General features: G+C 33.2%; 6 protein-coding genes across 6 annotated transcripts; 3 read left to right on the top strand and 3 right to left on the bottom strand.

Moving 5' to 3' along the window:
* Positions 1 to 130: 130 nt before the first annotated feature.
* Tsp_03247 (COP9 signalosome complex subunit 3) lies at positions 131 to 2,875 on the bottom strand. The gene is made up of 12 exons (XM_003379542.1): positions 2,809 to 2,875; positions 2,565 to 2,694; positions 2,380 to 2,513; positions 2,277 to 2,326; positions 1,998 to 2,072; positions 1,834 to 1,944; positions 1,675 to 1,764; positions 1,472 to 1,627; positions 1,347 to 1,418; positions 1,202 to 1,288; positions 1,042 to 1,143; positions 131 to 136 (listed from the first exon to the last, which is right to left on the bottom strand). Exons 1-12 carry the CDS (start codon positions 2,873 to 2,875, stop codon positions 131 to 133), a joined length of 1,080 nt encoding a protein of 359 aa, XP_003379590.1.
* Positions 2,876 to 4,711: 1,836 nt separating this feature from the next.
* Tsp_03248 (zinc finger protein) lies at positions 4,712 to 10,262 on the top strand. Its single transcript, XM_003379543.1, has 8 exons — positions 4,712 to 5,000; positions 5,727 to 5,984; positions 6,262 to 6,839; positions 6,992 to 7,406; positions 7,679 to 7,948; positions 8,018 to 8,284; positions 8,336 to 10,092; positions 10,113 to 10,262. Exons 1-8 carry the CDS (start codon positions 4,712 to 4,714, stop codon positions 10,260 to 10,262), a joined length of 3,984 nt encoding a protein of 1,327 aa, XP_003379591.1.
* Positions 10,263 to 10,874: 612 nt separating this feature from the next.
* Tsp_03249 (testican-1) lies at positions 10,875 to 14,944 on the bottom strand. Its single transcript, XM_003379544.1, has 10 exons — positions 14,359 to 14,944; positions 13,778 to 13,924; positions 13,421 to 13,672; positions 12,335 to 12,431; positions 12,085 to 12,284; positions 11,929 to 12,030; positions 11,391 to 11,603; positions 11,257 to 11,313; positions 11,060 to 11,200; positions 10,875 to 10,888 (listed from the first exon to the last, which is right to left on the bottom strand). The coding sequence occupies exons 1-10, from the start codon at positions 14,942 to 14,944 to the stop codon at positions 10,875 to 10,877; spliced, it is 1,809 nt and encodes a 602-aa protein (XP_003379592.1).
* A 497-nt stretch (positions 14,945 to 15,441) lies between these two features.
* Tsp_03250 (conserved hypothetical protein) lies at positions 15,442 to 17,037 on the top strand. Its single transcript, XM_003379545.1, has 6 exons — positions 15,442 to 15,477; positions 15,968 to 16,086; positions 16,153 to 16,258; positions 16,601 to 16,704; positions 16,794 to 16,890; positions 16,948 to 17,037. The coding sequence occupies exons 1-6, from the start codon at positions 15,442 to 15,444 to the stop codon at positions 17,035 to 17,037; spliced, it is 552 nt and encodes a 183-aa protein (XP_003379593.1).
* A 273-nt stretch (positions 17,038 to 17,310) lies between these two features.
* Tsp_03251 (hypothetical protein) lies at positions 17,311 to 19,536 on the top strand. Its single transcript, XM_003379546.1, has 5 exons — positions 17,311 to 17,706; positions 17,862 to 18,440; positions 18,575 to 18,712; positions 18,755 to 18,910; positions 19,453 to 19,536. Exons 1-5 carry the CDS (start codon positions 17,311 to 17,313, stop codon positions 19,534 to 19,536), a joined length of 1,353 nt encoding a protein of 450 aa, XP_003379594.1.
* Positions 19,537 to 21,582: 2,046 nt separating this feature from the next.
* Tsp_03252 (conserved hypothetical protein) lies at positions 21,583 to 22,193 on the bottom strand. Its single transcript, XM_003379547.1, has 2 exons — positions 22,127 to 22,193; positions 21,583 to 22,025 (listed from the first exon to the last, which is right to left on the bottom strand). The coding sequence occupies exons 1-2, from the start codon at positions 22,191 to 22,193 to the stop codon at positions 21,583 to 21,585; spliced, it is 510 nt and encodes a 169-aa protein (XP_003379595.1).
* Positions 22,194 to 22,623: the final 430 nt, after the last annotated feature.

The following is a 22,623-nucleotide window of genomic DNA, read 5'->3' on the forward strand; positions in this document are numbered from 1 at the left end:
AATTTACGGATTTCACCATGCAAGTTTCATATACACCTTTATATGCAAAGCATACATTATTACAGTCAGAAAAATTAATTCAGGTGAAAAAATAAAACGGATACAAAATGAGCAATCACTTGGATTTCTGTTATTTCTGAAATGTCATTAACATTTATTAAAATGAAATATTTTCAACAGGCAGTTTTCTGTATCAAATAATCTCACAATTACGATAACTATTTTTCAGTGATGCTTAAATTGTATAATTTCATTAGTAGTATAAATATGATTGCGGATATAAAAACATTTGTCCATGTTTAAATTTATTTTCAAGTATCACAATGTACCATAATTCATATATAAAAAGCTGACAAAAATTAAAGATTTACCAACTGATTCTACTTCACAGAATCATTACAAAGCAATATCACGATCATCGGCTATATCTTTACTACTCGTAGCAATCATATTGCACACACCTTCGTCTTCCATGTACGTATGCTTAAAAACACCAACTGTCTTTAAAAAATAATTCAAAAAATAAAATTATTTCTTACTGCGGCCGAAACAGGCAATAAATTTGATGAATTCTTGGCAATGTCATCACTGATTTGTAAAATCTGGTCAAACATTTCAGATAATAGTTTCATCTAAATCGACATCATATACATCGACATATAAAATTTATAAAATTAATTACAAAATCATGCTGTACTTTAGAATCAATTTCATGATATTACAGTCATTATTAGAATAAATCACAAAAAATGAAACGCTTAAAATGTACTGCACAAATAATAATTGAAAATAATGTTGCTTAATATAAATTAGAATTTTCTTTATCCATTACTTGTTTAGGTTACACATCATACAAATATGCAATTTGACAGTACATTAATGATTTAAACAATTCAAAATAAACTGAAAAAATGCTTAAAATAAGAAATCTAATTTTGTTCCCATCCCAAATAGTCTGAGTGCTCAGAACAGAAAATAAATTACACTAAGTTATTATCTATAGTACTAAATAATATCAAATTACAAATAAACATGACTTACATTTTTTGCACATTTGGTGCTCTCTGGTGAAAAGCTACCTTCAGATAATGTAACTAGACCATTCACTTCATCAATTTGAGCTTTCAATTCGCCAGTCTGAACCTAAAGTTAAAAATGAAATTCCACAAGTCCGGAAAATTTACTATGCACATAAACAAACCATATCCATTATAAATTTAATGACATCTTTATCCTGATGAATGTAGCACATTTTTCCAAAATCACAAACTTTCAAAGTACGATAAATCTAAAATTAATGAAAAATAATTTATTTCTCACGCAAAAACAGAGTGCTTATTTTATACCTTAGACAACTGCTGCGCTTTACGTTTTCGCATTGCATTCAGCACTTGCTTAGCTAGTCCCAAATTGCAATCCTAACATTTCAATTATTAGAAAGAATTATATTTTAAATTTTAACTGTCCTTACAGCTTTAAAAGTATTTTCATATTTCATAATTACAGTCTCAACCAATTCAAAATTGCATGCAGAACAAGCCTTGGCCAGTTCATCATACGGCAATACGGAAAAAAATGGAAAAGCAATAAAAAAACTAGCACATGTATATTTTGGTAACGACACACTCTAAAAATGAATAGTTTACAGAAATACGACCTACGGTTAAAGCTTACTTCTCCAAACAGAATCAAATTAATTAATAAATACTTTTCATAACTATCAATGAACATAGGCAATAAACATTTCGTTGGAACGGTCAATACCTGATAATAACAAAGTCAACAGTGATAATTAGTATTAAAAATATAAAACAGTTTAAATAAAACGATTACCATTTCAAAAAAGAAATGTGCTCTCTCCATATCTTTTATGACTGACAAAATCATTCCCCCATAATAATAATAAAGTACAAAATGCTTTGCACTAACACGACCTTGATAGGACTAGAAAAAATATTCGTTTTATGTAAAGTAAAATAGAAGCAAACTTCGCTTACTTCTGGAAGTAAATACTTAATGGGTGCGATTAAGAATGGAACTGCAGGATTCACATTTTTAGCACGCAAGCAAATCTGAACATTATTCAAATTATTTCATTGCTCAAAGAATCGAGTCGACAAAGACTACCATGCATAAATCGGCGTGAATAGATGTCCAACAATTTGGTGATTGCTGAAGACGCCTTATCGCTTTCACCAGCATGTCAATTCCCAATCCGCACTAAATTTTCAGGTAGACATAAATACATTTTAACAACTTTTAAAGTAAACAAAAACCTCATCCTCAGACACTAAATGTTTTGCTACACGATGACAAACTGCGAGATCTAAAATTAGTCAAACATTTATGATTGAAATAGACCAACATTGTAAACCTTACATAAATCTAATGCGATTTCCAACTGACGCTGTTCAATAACTTCAACAATCTCTTTGAAACAGGATATAATATTCTTTATTTCAGATTGAACATCAGAAGAATCCAATGTACCCAAACACTGAGTTCTGGCGTATCTTAAATTTTACAGATTAAACGTAATTTTTAGTAAAGTAACTGAAATTTACAAGACACCAAGCGCAGCAATCGAAAACTGCGGTAAATTCTGCTGATAAAATGTCGTAACATTAGGGGAAGAAGTTAACAAAGTACCATTTGCACATGTGCGCAAGAAGGTAGTTAAGGCTTGATAATCATCTAAAATAATGTCAGCACTAAGTATGATAAGCAAAACATCGCATAAAAAACAAAATATTACATTACATCAAGATAATGCAACATGCATAAAAATATTGAAATTCAAAAACTTACGATTGGTAGTGTACGAGTTGATAGCATCTAGAATAGGATTCGAATTGCGCTGAAAGCTATCAGCCATTTCCACTGAAATCACCTGCTTTATTAACTTTGAAACTTCTATTCTTGCAAGAAAATCTGCAAATCAAGTATTACGGTAATATTTTACAGTAGGGCCACAATTTTAATTTAAGCAACTTAAATTGTAATTCATGATTATAAATGCAATTCGATTTCAGTGTTGTGAAAAGACATTTTTTCAATATTCCAATGAAACAGACTATTATTTACATTTTTTATGAATCTTGTTCCAAAATCATTTTATCACTAGCTAGTTGAGACATTTTTTGCTTGATGAAATTTGACCAGTCTGATGGTGTCCTCATTTCATCAGTATCATTGTTGTCTCTGCAATTGTTTTTATTGATTCACCACATTTACCACAATCCTTTCATCGCTAGTCGTGCAAATATTAACATTGATAGTTTTTTTTTAATGTTTTTTAAAATGAAAATTACACCTCCATATCATTTCTATAATATTAAATTTACTTTCAAAATAGTATGTCCTTTTCTAATGTTCCTTAATTAATAGTAGTCCTAATTAATAATTTTAATAACAGTATGTAATTGATTTTCATTGGTCACTCTATGTTTAACGCAATGGTTCACTCAAATTATTGAATTTTTCCTCCTTATGATTTCAGTTTTAACCATTAAATTGTAAATAAATAAAAAATTTAATACTTATCAAGGATTCGGAACTATTAATATATTTCATTAAAATATCGGAAAATAGAATATTTCATTAAAGTTGAACAATAAATGCAAATAACAATAAATACAAAAATATTAGCTAAATGGAGACCATCTTGACAAACTAGCGGAACGTTCGTTTGGAGCTGACCCAAATCAATAACCGCCGGCGCGTGACCATGACAGAAGAGAATGTAACAAAATTTGAATTTTTAGCTAGTTTGTACTAGATTATCTTACAATACTAACATTATAAATTGACGACAAAATGACATCAGAATCAAAAACTTCACTTGATCTGCACACAGTTATGGATAGAAATAAAAAGAGAAATAAGAAAAGCTACAATCATAACTAATTTCAGTAGAAATTGTTCACAAAATAAAAAAAATCAGATGGTTCATTGATAAAAAACATCATAGTTAACTAAGCTAAGCTAAAGTAAGGAACGGTGCAGTGGGGGCAACCACCGCAGTATTTCAAGTCAGTCAATGCCAGCTTTTTACTATTACTGTGCGTGAGAAAAAACGGCTCACGGTTTCACAACATAAAATTACTACTGTACATGTCGAGTTTAACATTAATATTTTATGCGTTACTCATGTTTCTGCAATTTATATGAATTAAATTATTTAATAAAACAATTACGAGTTTTTTTGTTTACTACGAACTTTAGAACGAAAGAATTACGAACTTTTTTTTATTAATGGGCAGCAAAAGTGAAAGCTGTCTGATGCAAGAAAATACAGTATGACATATTTCATTTTTTGCAATATTTAAAATACATTATGCATTATAATGTAAAATACATCATGATTAAAATATAAAATACATTATGTCCAAATATTATCACAAACTACTGCGAAACCATGTCTTTTTGAAATGGCCTCAAAGAAATTGGAAATATAGCTTATTTGCGTATGCCATATTACTTAATTAATCATTATAGAAAATTTCATAAACGCTATTTTTCCTGTTAATTTTTATAAATTCAATGTTCTGTTATATTTGTTTTATTTTATTTCTATTTATTATAATTTTTAAATGCTACAGTAAGAAATTGTACATGCACGTTTGTTTGTTTTTCTGTAATGAAGTTCACTTTGCAATCACGCTATGTTTTTCTAATCTTATGTTGAAGTGGTTATTATTTTGAAATTAAGATGAGCCATGTTACACAACCGGCTAGATGGACTGGCTATGCGGTTTTGGCACCTCGGGGATCAGCTCGAGGTCGAAATTCCGCCAGCCGAGCCCGGCTTTTCGCGATGCCTACTACCGCATCATCTTACAATGCTAAACGTTTTCCCTGTAAACTTTGTAAAACAGATTATGAATCAGAGGCAGAACTAGAATTTCATATACAAGAACATGAAAATGGAAAATTTGTTATTAATATACCTCCTCCTCCTGTCCTGTCAGAATTAAAAGAAGACAGTCAGGAAACGACGAGTAAGTACAAAATAATAAATTGTTTCTCTCGTCGTTTTAAAATTGTTTCTTTTTGCTTTTAATGCTTTAAGTCTTCAAATTTATTTTTAAATGTATGAATTTATTTGTTAATAAAGTTTTTTTTATGTTTTATATCTGAAAATTATTTATTATTTTTTACTATTTAATGAGCATATTTTTGTGAGGATAAATATGAAAATATTATAAGTAAATCGTTTTAGAAGTTTATTATTATTTTGAAGATTTTTGTAATTACAAAATTAAATACTTTATATTTTATGTTTGTATGTTATGATAGATATTTTTATTGCATCTTATAGTTTAAATGTTCTGTGAAAATCTTCTGTAAGTAACGCCTGAGATGATTAATAATTTTGTATTTTAAATAAGTATTTATAGGCAGTCGCATGTGTTTCTAGACTGAGATGCATTACAGTATTAGTTTTGTTTTAAGATGTACAAAAAAGTTGATTTGTGGAAATTGAACAGCTTATATTTTTATGTTAATATTAATGTAAAATAAATTCTTTTTTCTTGCTTTTCTTGTGAAAACAACCGCAAATTATTTTACTGTGTTAGTAGATATTCAGGTATTATTGATATAAACTTTTAAAGAAAAATAGGTCAGTATTACTCCTTATTTTTTTAAATTATTTATTAGTTGAATATATCACTGTTTATTAAAAAAGATAGTATAATTTATTTTAAACGTAATATTTTTTTCAGATTTAGATATGGACGAAGGCTCTTTTCGTGGAAGGCGACTGCGCTGCAATATGTGCGGTGAAAGATTTCAAGACAGGTCTCTGTTTGGGCAACATTTAGCTGATCATGAGAATCCTGAAGGAAGTCGCACTGCGCGAAAAAAAGTTGGAGAGTCTGATTCGGTGCCGACTTTGGTTAAAATGGAGAAATCTCAGGATGATGTGGATGAAAAAGAGAAGGTTATGTCCGAGCCACCAAGTTTACTTCGTGAACAAATGGGTAGTCCAGAAGATTATTTTGTTGAAGAAGAAGAGGATGATGATGATGATGAGGAGGAGGAAGATGATAGAGATGAGGAGGAAACATATGAATGCAAGGAATGTCACGCTACGTTTAGCAGTTATCGAGGTTTGTTAACCCATACTTCTCGCAAGCATGGTAATGCTGCAATGAATGCTTTGCGAAACAAAACGTTGAAGACGGAGAACATCTACGATGATTATTCTGAAGGTATGAGAGATGAATTTTTTTTCGTTGCTTAACTCAAAGAATTTAGCTTACAAATACGCTGAAATCGGAGATGTACCAGGCGCCGCTTCAACAAAGGATACGGAAGTATTTCCGTGTCGTCAGTGTCCAGATCGTATTTTCCTGACATCTTACGGATTGGAACGTCATACAAGACTGACTCATCCGGATAAAGTCAAAGAAGTTTTGCAATATATTGATGATATCGAACGGCATAAGTCAATGGCTAGTAACATTGGCAGTGTTGTCGATACTCCAGTTATACGTGCTCGTGGTCGAGGGCGTGGTAGGCGTGGTCGTGGACGTTCTCTAACGAACACCAGTTCTAGCCGCTCTTTGCGTTATCGCGAAGACACGCCATCTCCACCAATTGTCTTAGGTGATGAGTATGATGAATTCAGCTTTCCAGCTCTACCTCCTTATAATCCTGATGAAGATTCACAAGGAGGAAAAGAGGAAGATACTGAATACGTATATGAAAGTTCGGTTAGCGAAGATGATCTTGTTCAATCCCGGCATTCAAGTACCGGTAGGCAGAGGAGATCTTCCACTTACTCTAATCGGGACTTTCAAATAGAATTGGATGAAACAGGCGACATGTATCAAGTATGCACATTCTTTTAAAATTTGTAAAATATGCTGTAATGTTTTGTATTGTGCTGCGTTGTGTTGTGATTTATGTATTTCTTTTTTCAAATGACATACATTTGTGTGTGTATAGGTATGTATGTATGTATGTATGCATCTCTTCTGTTTAGATTGTTCGGCAGCACAGTGAAGCGATGGTGGCTGCTGCTAGCTTTACAGAATCTCGCGCTCATGGTAGACCACGTCGATCAAATGGCACACCGAAGGCTAAATATCAGTCCTGCGAAACTTGCGGTATTCTCATCAATACGGAACATCCACGTGCCATGGAAAGTCACATGAAGGCACATCAGAAAAATATGGAACTTCGCCAAGAATTGTTACGCTTGTATGGCAACAATTGGGTTGATCAGGTAACATGTCGCGAATGCAATTTGGTATTCAAAGATGGAGATAAATTGGAACAACATCGGCGCAACGTACACGTCAAACGGCGACATTTTTTATGTCGTTTTTGCGGAGATGTTTTCAGAAATATGAGAGATTTGAATTTGCATAAGGAACGACGCCATGAGGCTTTTGAAGGTAAATTTATGTTTTTTTAATATAAAGTAGTAGTATTTTTAACTGATGGATAATGAAAGAATAGTGGAATAAATCAGTTTTATTTTTGTAATGCTTTTCTCAGTTGCAGTCAGACTTATGCAGTGAATCTCATTATTGAATAGTAGCCGATTATTAATTATTTCATTTTATTCTAGAGTTTTCTGGTATTGAAAAGCTGATAGCCTGATTTATTTTTAAATTAGATGAGTTATTTTTGTAAGCATTTGCTATAAATGGGATTTATTTTGTAGGTCATCGTCGAGGAGCCGATCCAAATGCATCAATGACATTTAGCTATCAACGACGTGGTAATAATTATGAAGATAGTCGTAGCTTCTATGGAACTGATGCATCGCGAGTTTCTGATTTACCATTCATAATGACCTGCGCTTATTGCAAAGCGATGTTTGGTCGCGTTGGAGAATATATGCAGCATATGCTTGAAATCCATCATCGTCTGGATTCAGTCACTACTTTGGACGCTAAGTATTTTGCTCCATTTAAAGTCGACTGCTATAAAGGTTTTTTTCTCAATTGATTACATCATTTGTCTTATTTTGAATTTTAACTCTGATATCTTTTGTTTTTAGGAAAGGTTCATTTTGGTTGCTGTGATTTGATTTTATATGACCACAACGAAATGGCAGTGCATCGTCGTACTGTTCACGGCTCGTCTGCCAGTGGACGTCCGAAGAAATGCAGATACTGTCCCATAGTTTTGATGAACACTGCCACTTACGATCGCCACATTGCGACGCATCGTTTCCGCAAATGCACAATATGTCATTGTTCATTTGGCACGTCGACTGCAGACTACACCTTGTACAGATCTCACATGCTGAAACACAGAGAGCATGGTATGTTCTTCTATATATTTTTGTCATTGTTGTTTTTTTTTCAAATTCTAGGCTACGACATCCCATTGTCGATGATCGACGATGGAATTAATCCTACTGAACGTGATTTTCTGATGGCAGTTAACAACGAAGAAGAATGTGGTGATGGTTCTGACGACGATTACAGTGTATTTTCCGGATCAGGAGTGGAATCTAATGCTGAAGACGAGGAGGATGATGAAAATTTGATAACCTGCTTTTTTTGTGGCAAATATTTCTCATGCGTTGGTCGCAGCCGAGTGCATATGAAGCTTCACTTGCAGAAACACTTGCGAGGCATGAAATTTAAGACGGCGCCCTTCAGCGGCAAATTGCACGACAAGTTGCGTTGTTATTTGTGCGGAAAAGTGAGATACAATCGTGCGGCGATGGCGTTTCACTTTATCCAATGTATGAGAAGAAGAAAAGGTTTCATTCGCACCACTGAAATTGACCCACCTTCGGTCGTTGTAATAAAAAAAGAGGAAGACATTTCGGCGGAACCGGTGCTGGCGAATATACGGTTGCCGACAGTTACCGCGGGCGGGGCGTTGTCGATGGAATTGCAGGATGAATTGGATGCGCGATGCCAGGAGGATGGCAAAAATTTCAAAAATCCGAGTTTTTTGAACAGGTCGTTTTTGTTGACTTGGAAATCTGTCGACGACAAACCAGACAGTGTGGAAATCAGTTGCATGCTGTGCGCCGAGACGTTTGAGAACTTTTTGCAAGCTGCGTTTCATGTGAAAAAGGTTCATATTGACAACGGTGAAGGTGGAAAGGTGGAAAATGTTGACCGGAAATTGTTTGAACAAAACTCAGGCATGCTTGGCATGTCGACGATAAAGCCCAACAAGCAGCAGTCGGAATCAGCAAGCAGAGGTGCGAGAGGGAACAACACCACGGCCGTAGTGTTTCCAATGTATGGCGGTTTGGATCGGCCTAAGAATCAGAAGAAATTTCGCTGTTTCAATTGCTTGATGAATTTCAAAACCAAGCAAGAACTCGAGAGGCACAAGCTGACCCACAGACCGAAACGAGAATATCGATGCCGCATATGTCGGCAGCATTTTTGGACAAGCAAGGGTCTTGATCGTCACTTGAAATTGCATGACGTGAACAACATGTATTGTCAGATTTGTTTCAAAAAGTTCAAAACTTGCGAAGCTTTGCAAAAGCACGAAACTTGCCACGAATTGGCAAATTCGCTGTACCAGTGCGAAGATTGCAATTTGTCGGTTTGCAGCATGAGGCAGTTGAACAATCATTTCATGCAGTCACACTGTGGAATCAGCATATTGACTTGTATGGTTTGTGCGGCAATTCACACCGACAAGCGAGTGTTGAAACAGCACATCAGGTCCGCGCATCCGGATTTGGTGGTGCGTTGTGTGAAGTGCAAGAAGCGGTTTTCTTGTCCATTTTTGGTCAAGCGTCATTTCAATCGTGTCCACATGTACGAACGGACAGAGTCGTGCCCGTCTTGTGGAAAGATTTTTTTCGACAAACGTTCGCTGACTTTGCACCGTTGGCATCATTTATCTTTTTCTGGACGATATCAGTGCATGATTTGCGATCAACTTTTCGACAATATTCGGCAAATGCAAGTGCATTTGAAAAGTTCCCACTCGGACATTGTTGTCAAAGATGACGGTGACAACGCGATATTCGTTTATGATACGGAAAAAATACGACGTGGTTATGTGCAACGTGGCGGTGATTCAGTGGAAGTTGAATATATGTCGCAGTGTTGCTTCTGTGTCAAAGCGTTTGCTAACAAAGCTGAAGCAGTGAATCATTTATTTTTAAGACACGGTTTTGCACGTCAGCCACCCAAGTGCTACGCATGCGGGGCGGCGTTCAATTTCGTGAAGACTCTGCGAGCCCATTTAGCAGCGCGACATGGTATTTATTCCACATCCAACAACACTCAAGATGTCGAAATGACAGAAATTCGTAAGTTTTTCCGTTGTTACTCAATTTTGTCTATATCCTTGAAGTAGTGTTTATTTATTATTTATAATTTTTCCATCTTCACCAGATAATGAATCAGTTACTGGCATTTCTGAACATGAAGGGAGTATGCTGATGGGAAGCATGGCAGATGTTGGTTACGTGAACACCTTTTCCTGAATACAACAGAGCATTTCATGTACACACAACAGGTATATATATACACGAACAATTGGCTGTCTCTCTCTGCTTGTGAAAATCCGTGTGGTTCTACTTTGTTATTATTTTTAGCGCAGCTGATTATCAGTCAACTTAGTTTTTTGAATGTTTAAATTTAATATTTAAAAAAATTTTCATAAACAGGTTATATGTCATAGGAAAATTTATTTTTGTAGAATGTTGTTTTATGATGGTATTACGCTGCCGTTGAAACTTTGAAATTCAAGCCTGCTGTGTAAAATGCTTTGTATTGGAATGGATAAATTTGTAGCAAATTCTTTTTCTTTTTACCAATTTCATTTATTATTATTATTATTATTATTATTATCGTCATCATCATTTCATATAATCTTCATTGACGCTATATCTATAAATTAGTATTCGCACTACCCTTTTGATTTTATGCATAACGAACTTTAAATAGATAGTATACTTCAAAAATATGCTTAGGGCATTTCACTGTTTCATTTTCATTGGTCGTCTTCGCTGTCGTCGTCTGTGCTTTCGGTGTGGTCAGCTAGCGAAATAAAGTGCACCATATTATATTATTAAATTTTTGCCTTGTCATTTTTGATATGCTTTTACCATATTGTCCACAGTCAGCGGGTCCTTTGGTTTTCGAATTATCGAATTCTCGGCCCCATTTATCCACACACCAACACTGTGCTTCATAACATTGTTCCGGTCGATAGAAACCTTCCACATCACACTGTGGTATAAATGCACCTAAAAGCACCAGACAACCACCAGTTTCAAAGGCCTTTTTTATAAAAAAAAATTACCAAGAAGATGTGGATCAGTAAGACGACGGGCTGCGTGACATGGTGGTTCCTCTTTTTCTGAAATCATTATTCCAGTTTTCAAGAATGTATTATTTCGGAAACTTTGAGAAAAGACAATTGCAAACTCTTCTCACCTCGATTTGCCCACTGGAAACAATCGCACCATTCATCCAAGGAAAGTTCACCGTTTTGACTGACATCGCATGCATCCAAGAAATGATGGATGCAATTTTTGTACTTGTCATGATCAAGAGAAAACAGTTCTTCGTATTGCAATCGGCCGTCTTTGTTTCCATCCAGTTGGCCAAACATCCAACCCACATCTTCATTGCACGAAACATGATGTTCTAAGAAAATAAGACAAGATTATAAGATTCGACATGAATATATATATATATATATATATATATATATATATATATATATATGTATGTGTGTATGTATTTTTTAATGGTTCTTTTTTTAAAAAAATAAATATGAAACTAATTGCTAACTGACTGCTCTATTGATTCTTGCTGCACTGCTGTTTCAATTTAAATTTGTGGAAAGCAATTCACGTGGCTTATTAAATAAAAAAAATAATAAAATCTGCATTTGCAAAAACAATACGGAAATGTTGTCTACGTGCGTAACAATTGCTTAACGTAAGTGAATAAAATGCACATTTTTTACTAGGCAGAAGAACAGGCACGGCACTAGTGCTTTGCATTCGTAAATCGCCGAACCATTTCAAAAGTAGAGCTTCTATAGTGATGAGCTGCTTATCAGAACAAGCTGAAAATACGTTATATGCAAAGAGTAGTAATTGGTGCTAAATTTCACCGAAACCTTTCTCGTAGAGTTTCAGATGTTTGGGTGGAAATTTGTCAAAGTGTTCAAAGTCTTCAATTTTTATCGAAGGATCTAATATTTTGGTGTGGTATTTTTTATTTGCATGCAATCGCTTAAAATCGGAAAAACGAGGCTGATATGATTCTTCTTCGTCTTCAGCTGACTGATCTCCTCCAAAGTTTGCCGTTTCCAATAACCTGAAAATCACTTTTAGTATACTGTAAAACAAAAGGATGAACCCACTGACAGTTGATTAGCCTTGTGGCGACTGACGCAAAGCGCGATTTCGTTTATCAACGTACAAACTTCATCTTCTTTGCATTTAATCAACATGCAAGCATGATCTGAAATAAAGAGCTGATAATGTTTTTCGAATGTTACTGAACAGCACGGATGTGTCTAATCGATAAAAAAACTTCTCAAATAGAAAAAAAGAAGTGATTTATAAGACTGATTGATTTAAATAAGTTAAATGTTTCAAAATAAATGAGTGATTGCATGCGTGTCAAAGAATAAGGTGTCTGTCAAACGTTGTGCCGTATACCTTCTTCTTCATGTTTAAAAGTTAACTGACGTCGACTAAAAAATGTTAAGCTAAAGTCTGAATGAATCAGACTTGTGTTATTTATCAACCTTTAAAATATATTTAAAAAATAATAATAATAATTTGAAAAGAAGGGTGCGGCTGTAAAAAATCGCTAATCACTCAAAAATTATCCTAAAGTAGAATACAAAAATTATACTTACCTTTGTCAAGCTGGTGAAATTCCAAAATCTTAAACGAGTGAATTTTAGGAAAATTTAACTCCTGCTAAGGAAGAGAACAAAAGCTGTTCATCAGAAAGTTATTAATTTTATAAAACTTACTTGATCAACTGCAGACTGACCAAAATTGAAAATTGAACAGAAAGAGATGGTGAAAAAAATGAACAACATAATTGAAAGTGAAAATCAAAAGAACGTCATACAATGGCACTAGGCAGAATGAAGTTTGCTCTGTGTTCGACTTTCGAGAAGGCACACAGCACCGATGTGTTCCAACTTTACTAATGCATAATAACAAATAGCGATGAAGCAAAGCAAAGCAAAGCAGCTGCGCGCATTCGCCAGCAACGCCCAATGCCACAGCAACAGCCAAGTAAACACTATAAATAAACAAAAGTAAAAGTTCAACCACTATAAATAAATAAATAAATATAAACAGCACACATTCAAGAAAAAAATAAAAAGTATCAAACAACGATTAGTAAGTTTATTTTTTTCCAATGAATAATAATAACAACAGTTATACAGTTTCACATTCATCATTTTTCCTTTTTTTGAATTCGTCTACGTTTCAATTTTCTTGAGTTGGATATCCTTTTTCGCTTTCGTGGATGCATCCACACTGGAAACTGGCCATTTCGATTTGACGTTCTTCTGCCAGAATTTGTTTCATTCAAATTCAACACTTCACAATCTGAAACAAACCAACAATCTATGCAAATTAATGAATAGAAAAGAGAAACTTTTTCGCCCACTTTACCCATTTTTTCATCATCAATCGTCTTTACATCATCAGCACATTCAGTCAGCTTAACATCATCTGAAATTGATCATATATTAAAATGTTTGCTCGACGTTGTTTTTCCTTTTTATAGAAAAATCAGACAAGCCTGATGTTATAACACATTTATCAAACAACACTTACTACTTTTGTCGTCCGCTTTCAAAAAATTGGAATTTAAACGACATACAACAGATTTCAATTTTTCAAGTTCTTTGATTCGATACCTTTCACGTTTGATGTTTCTCATTTTGCGACGCCATTTGCTACGAAGACTTTTTGCCATGTAATCTAAAATAAAAATGAAACTCACTTGAAAATAAATGCACAAATTTGAAAAAGCGTCCACGTAATCATTTTAAATTTAAATTCAACAAAAATTCAATAATAAACTGGCAGAGACTAAGTGCCCACACCCCAGCCCGCAGTTGAAAAAAATCGCGTGTGCTCAGTAATCAGATGAATAAAATAAACATAAACTGTTTATTGAAATTTATTTCTTTACTTTTGAAACACTTGTTGTGCAAAATTTCAAACTAAAAATGATGCTTGAAACTAACACTATGGATTTTGGTCACCAAAAACTCCTACAGATTGTTCTTCTCAAAATCGAAAAGTATAAAATTCTGGAATTAATGCTTGCAACAGTCGATGAATGATTGTAGCAGTCAGACCCCAAATCCGATGACGACGCTCGTTGACGTAATAAACGGGTCGTACATAACCTGGTCCAGTACAAAATCTTGTATAAGATTGATTTCTTGAATTGCAAAGTTCTGATATGGGAACAACCAGAAGACTTTCCACCTCGTCTTCGTTTATGCACAACTCATGAACGTTGACGTTAGAGCTAACTGTGCAAATAATCGGTGCTACAAGCCCGTCAGAAATAACTGTCCTTTGAAAATTCATCGCAAACCACGTTTCTACGTCTTCTTTAGACAGGCCAATCTCTTCGTACGCTTCCCTCAATGCAGCGTCAATTATTGATGCATCACTGGATTCAACTCTTCCTCCAGGAAAACTGATTTGTCCACGATGAATGCTCATTCGACTAGAGCGTACAGTAACCAGTATAGAGGGTACATTGTCGACAACAGCAAGTGGAACTAAAACCGCCCATCGAACCTTTTCACTCACATTACGAACAGAAGAAATTGAAGCTAACCGCTCCATGCATCGCTGTCTATTCACAGGTCCGAATATGTCAGCGGGTAAATTTAAAAGCCTTTTTGATGTTTCAAATAGGCCAATTCTAGCAAAATTTAAATATCTTCGCAAAACTGGGCTTTTTTTACTCATCACAAACATATCAGACTTTACAAAAAATAAATCGTGCAACAATTTCCTACAGTAAATGGAGATAATAAAGTTTAATTAAAATGCATCGTCAAACAAAAACATGTTGGTAAACGTTTAAAAATAAACGAATTATTGCAGAATTGGAATTATTTTAAAAGTGAAAAATAATACATTAAAAATATCTAAAATCAAACGATCTATTAACAATAAATTTGCATAAATGAAAATCATTAACATAAAAATTATCAAAAAATAAATGTCTAAAGCAATAATTAAATAAAAATTAATTAATTAATTAATTAATTTAAAACATTTTTTATTGAAATAACTTATTATCAGATGCTTTTCATAGTTTTTATTTTTAAATAACTAATAAAAAACTGTGTTTTGTAAGTAAAGATACACAGGTTTTTTTGCAATTACGGTTACTGTATTTGTTTGAAATCAGTTGACCGGTGGTTGTCCTGGTGAAAGGTTGTCGTTTTGTTGAAGATATCTCTACGAAAATGCCCAAGACGAAAAAGGGTGTCGAAAGAAGCAATGTAAGTTTTGTTTTTTTGTATAATTTACTTAAGATGGCTTTGTTGTTGACAATTCTTTGTCTGAGCCGTCGGATTTTTTATTTCCACGTTTACAATGATTTTCGCATAGTTCGCTTGTATGTTATTGAAAATAAAAATTCTTCTAATCTGCGTTTGTATAATTTTATTATTTACAGTAGTAAACATTTGAGATTTTTATTATTTTCAAAAACAATAAATTACTCCAATGTAACGCCCTGCCTAATCAGAAAGCGATGGAAGCTATTTGTCTCGAGCGGTGCTACATCCGACGGCTATAATATTATGAAAATAATGGTTTTGTTTTGAAGTTTTTAGTCAAAATTTTATTAATTGAAAATATTTTCTGAATTACAGTAGCAATATATCTGTTCTTGCGACTTATTGAACCATCCACCCATTGATGTAGATGAATGCTGATGCTTTTTTCAAATTATTGTCCATTTGAATTGTAAAATATGAAACTGTTTAGGAAAGCGAAAATTCCACCAAAAGAGATGAAACACCGTCACCCGAAGGAAAATCAAATGCGATTAAAGAAATTAGCCTTGAAACTTTTTCGCGTGAAAAGTATTGCTATGAAATGAAAAGGTATATTTTTTTGCAAAAGTATGTTAATTTTAATGAATTTTGGGGATGATTTTCTTATTTGTTCAGATGTCGATTGCTTTTGGAAAGATTGCGAAATGAAAATGCCAAATTGCAGGCAGAATTGAAATCACGACTAACAGCCAAGCCGCAAGAGAATTTCATCGTCGTCAAGGTTTGTTGTTGTTGTTGTTTATTAAATTTGAAAAATTGAAATTAAAAAAAATGTAATCATAAATTGCTTTTTGAATATTGTTTCAGTCAGAAATTGAAAAGAACAGTAACGTTGACAAGGATAAAATTTCTGCGGATTGTCCGCAGACACTGCAAATGACGAAAGTGATGTTTAATTTTGAGAGAAAAAATATTTAAATTTTATTTTTGAATATTCTTTCAGTTGGAAAAAGAAAGTGCAGTTGAAGAAAGTGACAATACTACAGAATTGGTGAAGGCATTGGAAGTGATTGAAAATACTTTTCAGCTTGCCAAATGTTGTTTTAGAAATTTTTGTTTTTAGCGAGCGATACTTTCTTTGATATTTGAAAAACACGAATACATTGTCAGAACGCACCGAGCCGAGTGCTTGAAGCGTATGAGCATTGTGGATGAACTGAAAAAGCGGTAATTATTTTTATTATCATCAAGCAGTTATTCTCTTTTAATGTTATTCTTTTTTTTAAATATTACTTTATAATTGTTCGTGATTGTAGAATATTTGATGAAAATTTAAAGAACGAGATTATTCGGCGAGAAGAGCAATTGCAGAAAGCAGTCATTTATTATGAATATGTAACTTCTTTCATAGACGTAAGTAATGTATGCATAAATAAAAATCCCGTAATAATAATAATAATATATGTTTAGAATAATGACAAAAGTTTTTCTTCGTTGTTCACATTGCAGTTGTTATCTGATAAAGCAAGCCGAATTCCTAAATTGGATGACTTATTTTAAATTACCATTAGTCGATTGAAATAAGTTCTTAGTTTTCAATAGTTTGATTATTGTCGGTGGTGGCTTTTCTTTTGCAGAATTGAATTTTAATACCGATCAGAAATGCTTAACTTTTAAATGAAATCCAGTTTTACTTTGTTATTATTATTATTTTTGTTTAAACAAGCGATCACTTTAAACAAGTGATAGTTTAAAATGGTTTTTGATTTTAGCAAGGGTGGGGGGTTTGGTTTGTTTTGATTAAACAGTTAAGCTTGAGAACCAAGTGAAGAGATGTCGGCTCTTTTGAATCACTCTCCGGCTTATTATTCGCCTACATGCTCGGCAGTTAATCCAAATCTGATTAATCTAGAGGAAAAAGCGAAGTTGCCAAAAGAGTACGTCGCCGCTCGACCACTGTTTAAATTACCATATTATTTTGGCCATGGAACAGTTGAACAGTTTCAGTCGCATTTAGAGCACGAATCATCATATTTGTTGTTCATCGATTATGGAGACAACAACCAGCTGAAATTGATGCTCTGCGATCATCTGAACAATATCTTCCAATGGCCGATCATGCAAACCGACAGTGGGTATTTTTTCATCAAATCTACAGATATTGATAAGCAATTTTTGAACGTTGACAATTTGATGAATTATCATATTTTTCAAAATACCAAATTCGAGGTAAGTGAATAAAAAATTTATTTGCAAAATTTTACTGAATATTGTTATTATTTTTTGTTTCAAAATAGACATTTGACAAAAGTTTCGTTACTCTGGACAATGCTGTTTACAGAAAATCGAAAAATTTAATATTGGAAAATAGTTCGAATTATAAGGAGTGGGATTATTTTGTTGAGGAGAATCAAATCGAGCAAATGGACAATTTATTGTTGTACAATGGTGATTTTGTTCTTGCCGAAGAGAAGAAGAACAATGGGATAATTTTGAAATTGTTCTACAAATGGAACGACCACATCTATTCGATGGTATTCAACAGAGAATGCAAATATTTTTTGCCACGTCACCACAATGGTCCCGAAGAATGGGTGGATAATTTGGATAAACTGTTGAAGTCGTTGTGCATGTGCAATTTTCGTTTCAACGGCGTGCAGCTCATTCATCCGGTGAATGTGAAAAAGCGACTGAACATGCACATGACGCCTCCGGTGAAGCACAATGATGACGACAGTGTGGAAATTCGAAAGCCGGATGTTCCACTGTTCGATTTGCCATATTATTTTGGAGAAATTCGAAAAGAATACGCTGAACAACGCTTGAAGATGTTTTCCGACTTTTTGCTCTACACAGACTTGCAAACCAAGAAGCTGATGGTAGGTGTTGTCGGTGAATTGAGACAAAAAGAACAAATTTGTCATTTGGAAATTTATCCAAATGAAAAGCATCACTTCTGCTTGGTAAACGATGATCAATATTTGCAATGTTCGACCGTCGAGAGTTTGATTTCGCATTATTTTCACAATTACAAACAATTACAAGTAACTCGGCAATGTTTTGGAATTCTTTCATTATTATATTTTATTATTCGCAGGGAAATGGAATTGATTTCGATTTCATCTACTTGCTGGTGCCCAAGTACAGGGACAATTATGATTTGCATATTCGAGCGTCGAATATCAACTTGAGCAATGATCGGTGCTATTTTGGTACAGATTTCCCAATAGAAAGCGTGAGAAAAAAATTGAAAAACAATGGCGATTATTTGCTGCAGACAAAGAACAGTGCAGATTTGATTACAGTACGTTGGGAAGGGAAAATTTTCGACATCAAACCACAGAAAGATACAATTGGTTATATACTTCCGAAGAACAAAAACGACCAACCAACAGAACGAGTGAAATCGTTGAACGAATTTGCCAAGTCAGCGGTATACTGTAAATTTGTTTTCCACAACATCATGCTGTACAAGGCAGTAATGTTAAAGTGATTAACTTTGCTGAAAACTTTACAATATTTGGAAAATATACATTTTTATACTGTTTGATAATTTTTATTTTTTATTTAAATTATATTTCTCCAAAGTTGAAAAGTTCACTTTCACACACACATACAATTATGAATTGAAATAAATGCAATGTTTGTCAAAAGGAAAAACAATAAAATTCCCATTTTTATTGCGGAATAAGGCAAACTTTTCCGGTTAATGTTTGGCAGCATTTTCGACCGTAAGGGCAATCTCGATTTGTTCTGCAACTGTTGTGTATATTTCTGGGAATTCCGAAAAACGGTGGACATCTACCGTATCCTGTAATGTTGAAAAAAAACAATTATTTTTTTTGTTTTTGTTTTTTGAATACTTTCAGTAAGAAATAGGAAAAATGAGAAAATCTACTGGAGAATATTGCTAATTTTTTAAAATTTATATTCCACTCGAATAAAATTGACCCACGCTCACCATTGTTGTTCCAGTTGGGGTTGTGGTTCGGATATCCAGGGTTGCCATTCCACGGTTTTCGACAGCACACTCCGTTGATGCAAATTTTGTTCCCTTGACAATAACCATAATTGCACCGGCCATAATGTCTCGAACCATCCGGGCACTTTTCTATAACAAGAAAAAAAGAGAAATACAATTCGATAATAATATTTGAAAATTTTTAATATGTCGAAACGTAAGTCAACAACTCACGCCAGCCTCCTCCGTTGTGTGGAGGGAAAAATGGAGGAAAATTTCCATTGCCACCGAAATTATTATTTTTACAACACCATCCATTGTAACAATACTGTGCAGTTGGGCATCGTCCACGAGGACACTGCTGAATTGGATATGTACGATCTGGGCACATGACTGTAAACAAACCAATAATATTATTTTTCAAAAAAAATAAACGCTTCAATTTTACTGAAATATGACAAAATTCTAATGTATTTTTTTCTTTTAATTTTAGAAATGAATTGCTTTTCAACAACTTACAACTTTCACTTTGAACGTATAACAGGCAAAAAAAGATGAATATTGAAAAGAACATTATCGGTAAGATTGTATGCTTTTGGACTGCTTCGATTAAACATTTGCAAAAGTATTTTATATAAATAGAGTCTCGAGGGTCTTGTAACGCCTACGCATCATGCGCATCATCAGTGCATGTGTATGTGTAATTTTATGAAAGACAAGGAATTGATCAAATTGGGTTAAAATCACTACTTTTGTCAGATGTTATTGCCCGGTATGCTTGTGCATTCTGCCTACGTAGATTCTACAAGCATTGTCCCACTTGAAACTGGTACTTGAAGTGTTATTTAAAAGAAAGTATTTAAAAAAATACCACTTCGACAGCTTATAAATAATATACGTATACAAGGTTACGTGTGAATATAACTACAAATAAGTTACGTTGTTGATCAGTTCACGTTATGATAAAACGACATGTTGGCGCATTTGATAAAATGCAATTCTTAATTAAAAGTGAAATTTTTCAATTATTTTCATATTGCATGCAAATTTATCATTACTATGATGTGATCAACGTTTAAGTAATCGATTCAAACGTGTGTTCAGTAACATGTTACAGTAATATCAGCATGCATTTTCTTAACTTCCGTGAACCACGTGATTTTTTTCAGGCGTGTGGTGTGTTTTAAAATTTCTTGTTCATTATATTATCACATTAATGAAAAGGTATGTTCTCCATAATTGATGTTCATTTCTATATCTCTATACATGTATCAATTATGTGGGTGTATTCTTCAAGTGTGAAAACAAAGCAAAACTTCTTTTGATTAAATGAATCAGTGAATGATGTGCAGGTGTAAAATTTATTATCATTTATTGCACGACTAATTTGATAAGTTTGTTTCATAGAAACGTTTGTGACCCCAAAATAGGTTAAATTTTTTATCTCCACGACATGCATTTAGTGGAACATCCGCTTTTGAAACAAACAATTCTAGAAAACATAAATAACATAACAAAATTTAATAAAATTTCATTTTTCACTCAACTTATTTATTTTAATCGATTGATGAACGGCATGATGATGAATGAAATGGCATGAAATCTTTAAATTTTCCAATCTTTCCATTGTTCATGGTTTATGTTATTGCTGATGTTTTTTGAAAATTATTCGATAACACGTTTATCAACTGTTCTGCGTGCAATAATAAGTATGCTTAATATTAAAATTATAATTTTACATATTTGCAGAAAAAAACTAGTTTATATTTACATACAAGTGTGTGTATTGTGGTTTCCCTATTTTGTAATTCGCCAGATTGTTCCATTTTATATTGAACAAAAAATAATAATAAATGAAAATTTCAAATGACATCTAGTTGACATGTTTTATTTGAAATAAAAATATTTCTCTGTTATTATTTGAGTATAAATTTGATGTGAAATGAAAGCAATAAATAATTTTTTTTTAATTATAATTTAAATTTAAACATTTATCAGGAAGAAACCAACGGAAAAGACTATAATTTGTTATTGCACTTATAATCTCGCATATGTGCAATTTATGAAATTGAACTAATTGTTGACTGTCGAGAGAAATCTGTTGATTGGAATTTGAATTTTTTCTGTTTTCATCATTTCAGAATTCAATTGCCAGTTTCTTCTTGAACTGTTTCGCTCTGTTTTTCATCAATAACACCGTCAACAACATTCAATTGATCCTCATTAACTGCTTCGTCCAATTGTTCCTGCTTTTCTTTAATTTCTTCAATTAAATTCTCTAAAACGGTTCCTTTGTCATCTTCGGGATTTTCTTTGGCTTCATCGATGATTTCTCCAACATTATCAGCTACACTGTTCAGTGTTTCGACAACTGGTCGTGGAAATGCAATATACAATCCATACTGCTTTTCTAGCCATTCAGTGTTAGATATGAAAGGGTCGAACACGTCAAATCTTCCATACGGATAAGCTCCAATTCCATTGGCACTTTTTTTTGAGCAACACCAGCCATTGTAACAATAATATGGATCATTGCACGATTCCTCTGCACAACGCTCGGCTGTCAAAGATAGATCAGGGCAGACAACTGTAAAATAATTGAAAAATTATCAACACAAAAATATATATGCAAAAAAATTAGTGAATAGTAATTTGAAAATATTTTCATTTGTTTTCATCATCGCTTACATGCACTGATTAGATCAAACGGCGGATGAAAGAAAACCAATACAACTGCAGTAAGAAGAAGATGCATGGTCGTCAAATTGAGATTAAACTGACACGCTTTTTCGAAAATGAACATGCATTGCCAACAGTTTAAATTTATTTGTATGTAAAACTGGATTTGAAAATAAAAACTTGATTTTAATTCAATTTTTATTTTTTTATCAATAATTTGTTAATACAATGAACATTATCTAGTTTTATTATATGCGGAAAACGTGATATTATTTATGAATAAACATATGTGGAATTCTTATGCTCGATAGTCGTTTCGCCTTTATACACTTTGATAACTGTAATTCGGTCTGATTATTGATGTTTTATTTTCACTTAATATAAAAGCTTATCTATTTAAATTTTCCATAATTATACACAATTAACGTTTTATATTTCATTTTCATAATAAAATATCATCTGTAAATGTTAAGTTTTCTTAAAATTTACTCATAAAAACTGGCGCT

Source organism: Trichinella spiralis (assembly GCF_000181795.1).
Source record: "Trichinella spiralis strain ISS 195 chromosome Unknown Scfld2, whole genome shotgun sequence".
NCBI classification, from domain to species: Eukaryota; Metazoa; Nematoda; class Enoplea; order Trichinellida; family Trichinellidae; genus Trichinella; species Trichinella spiralis.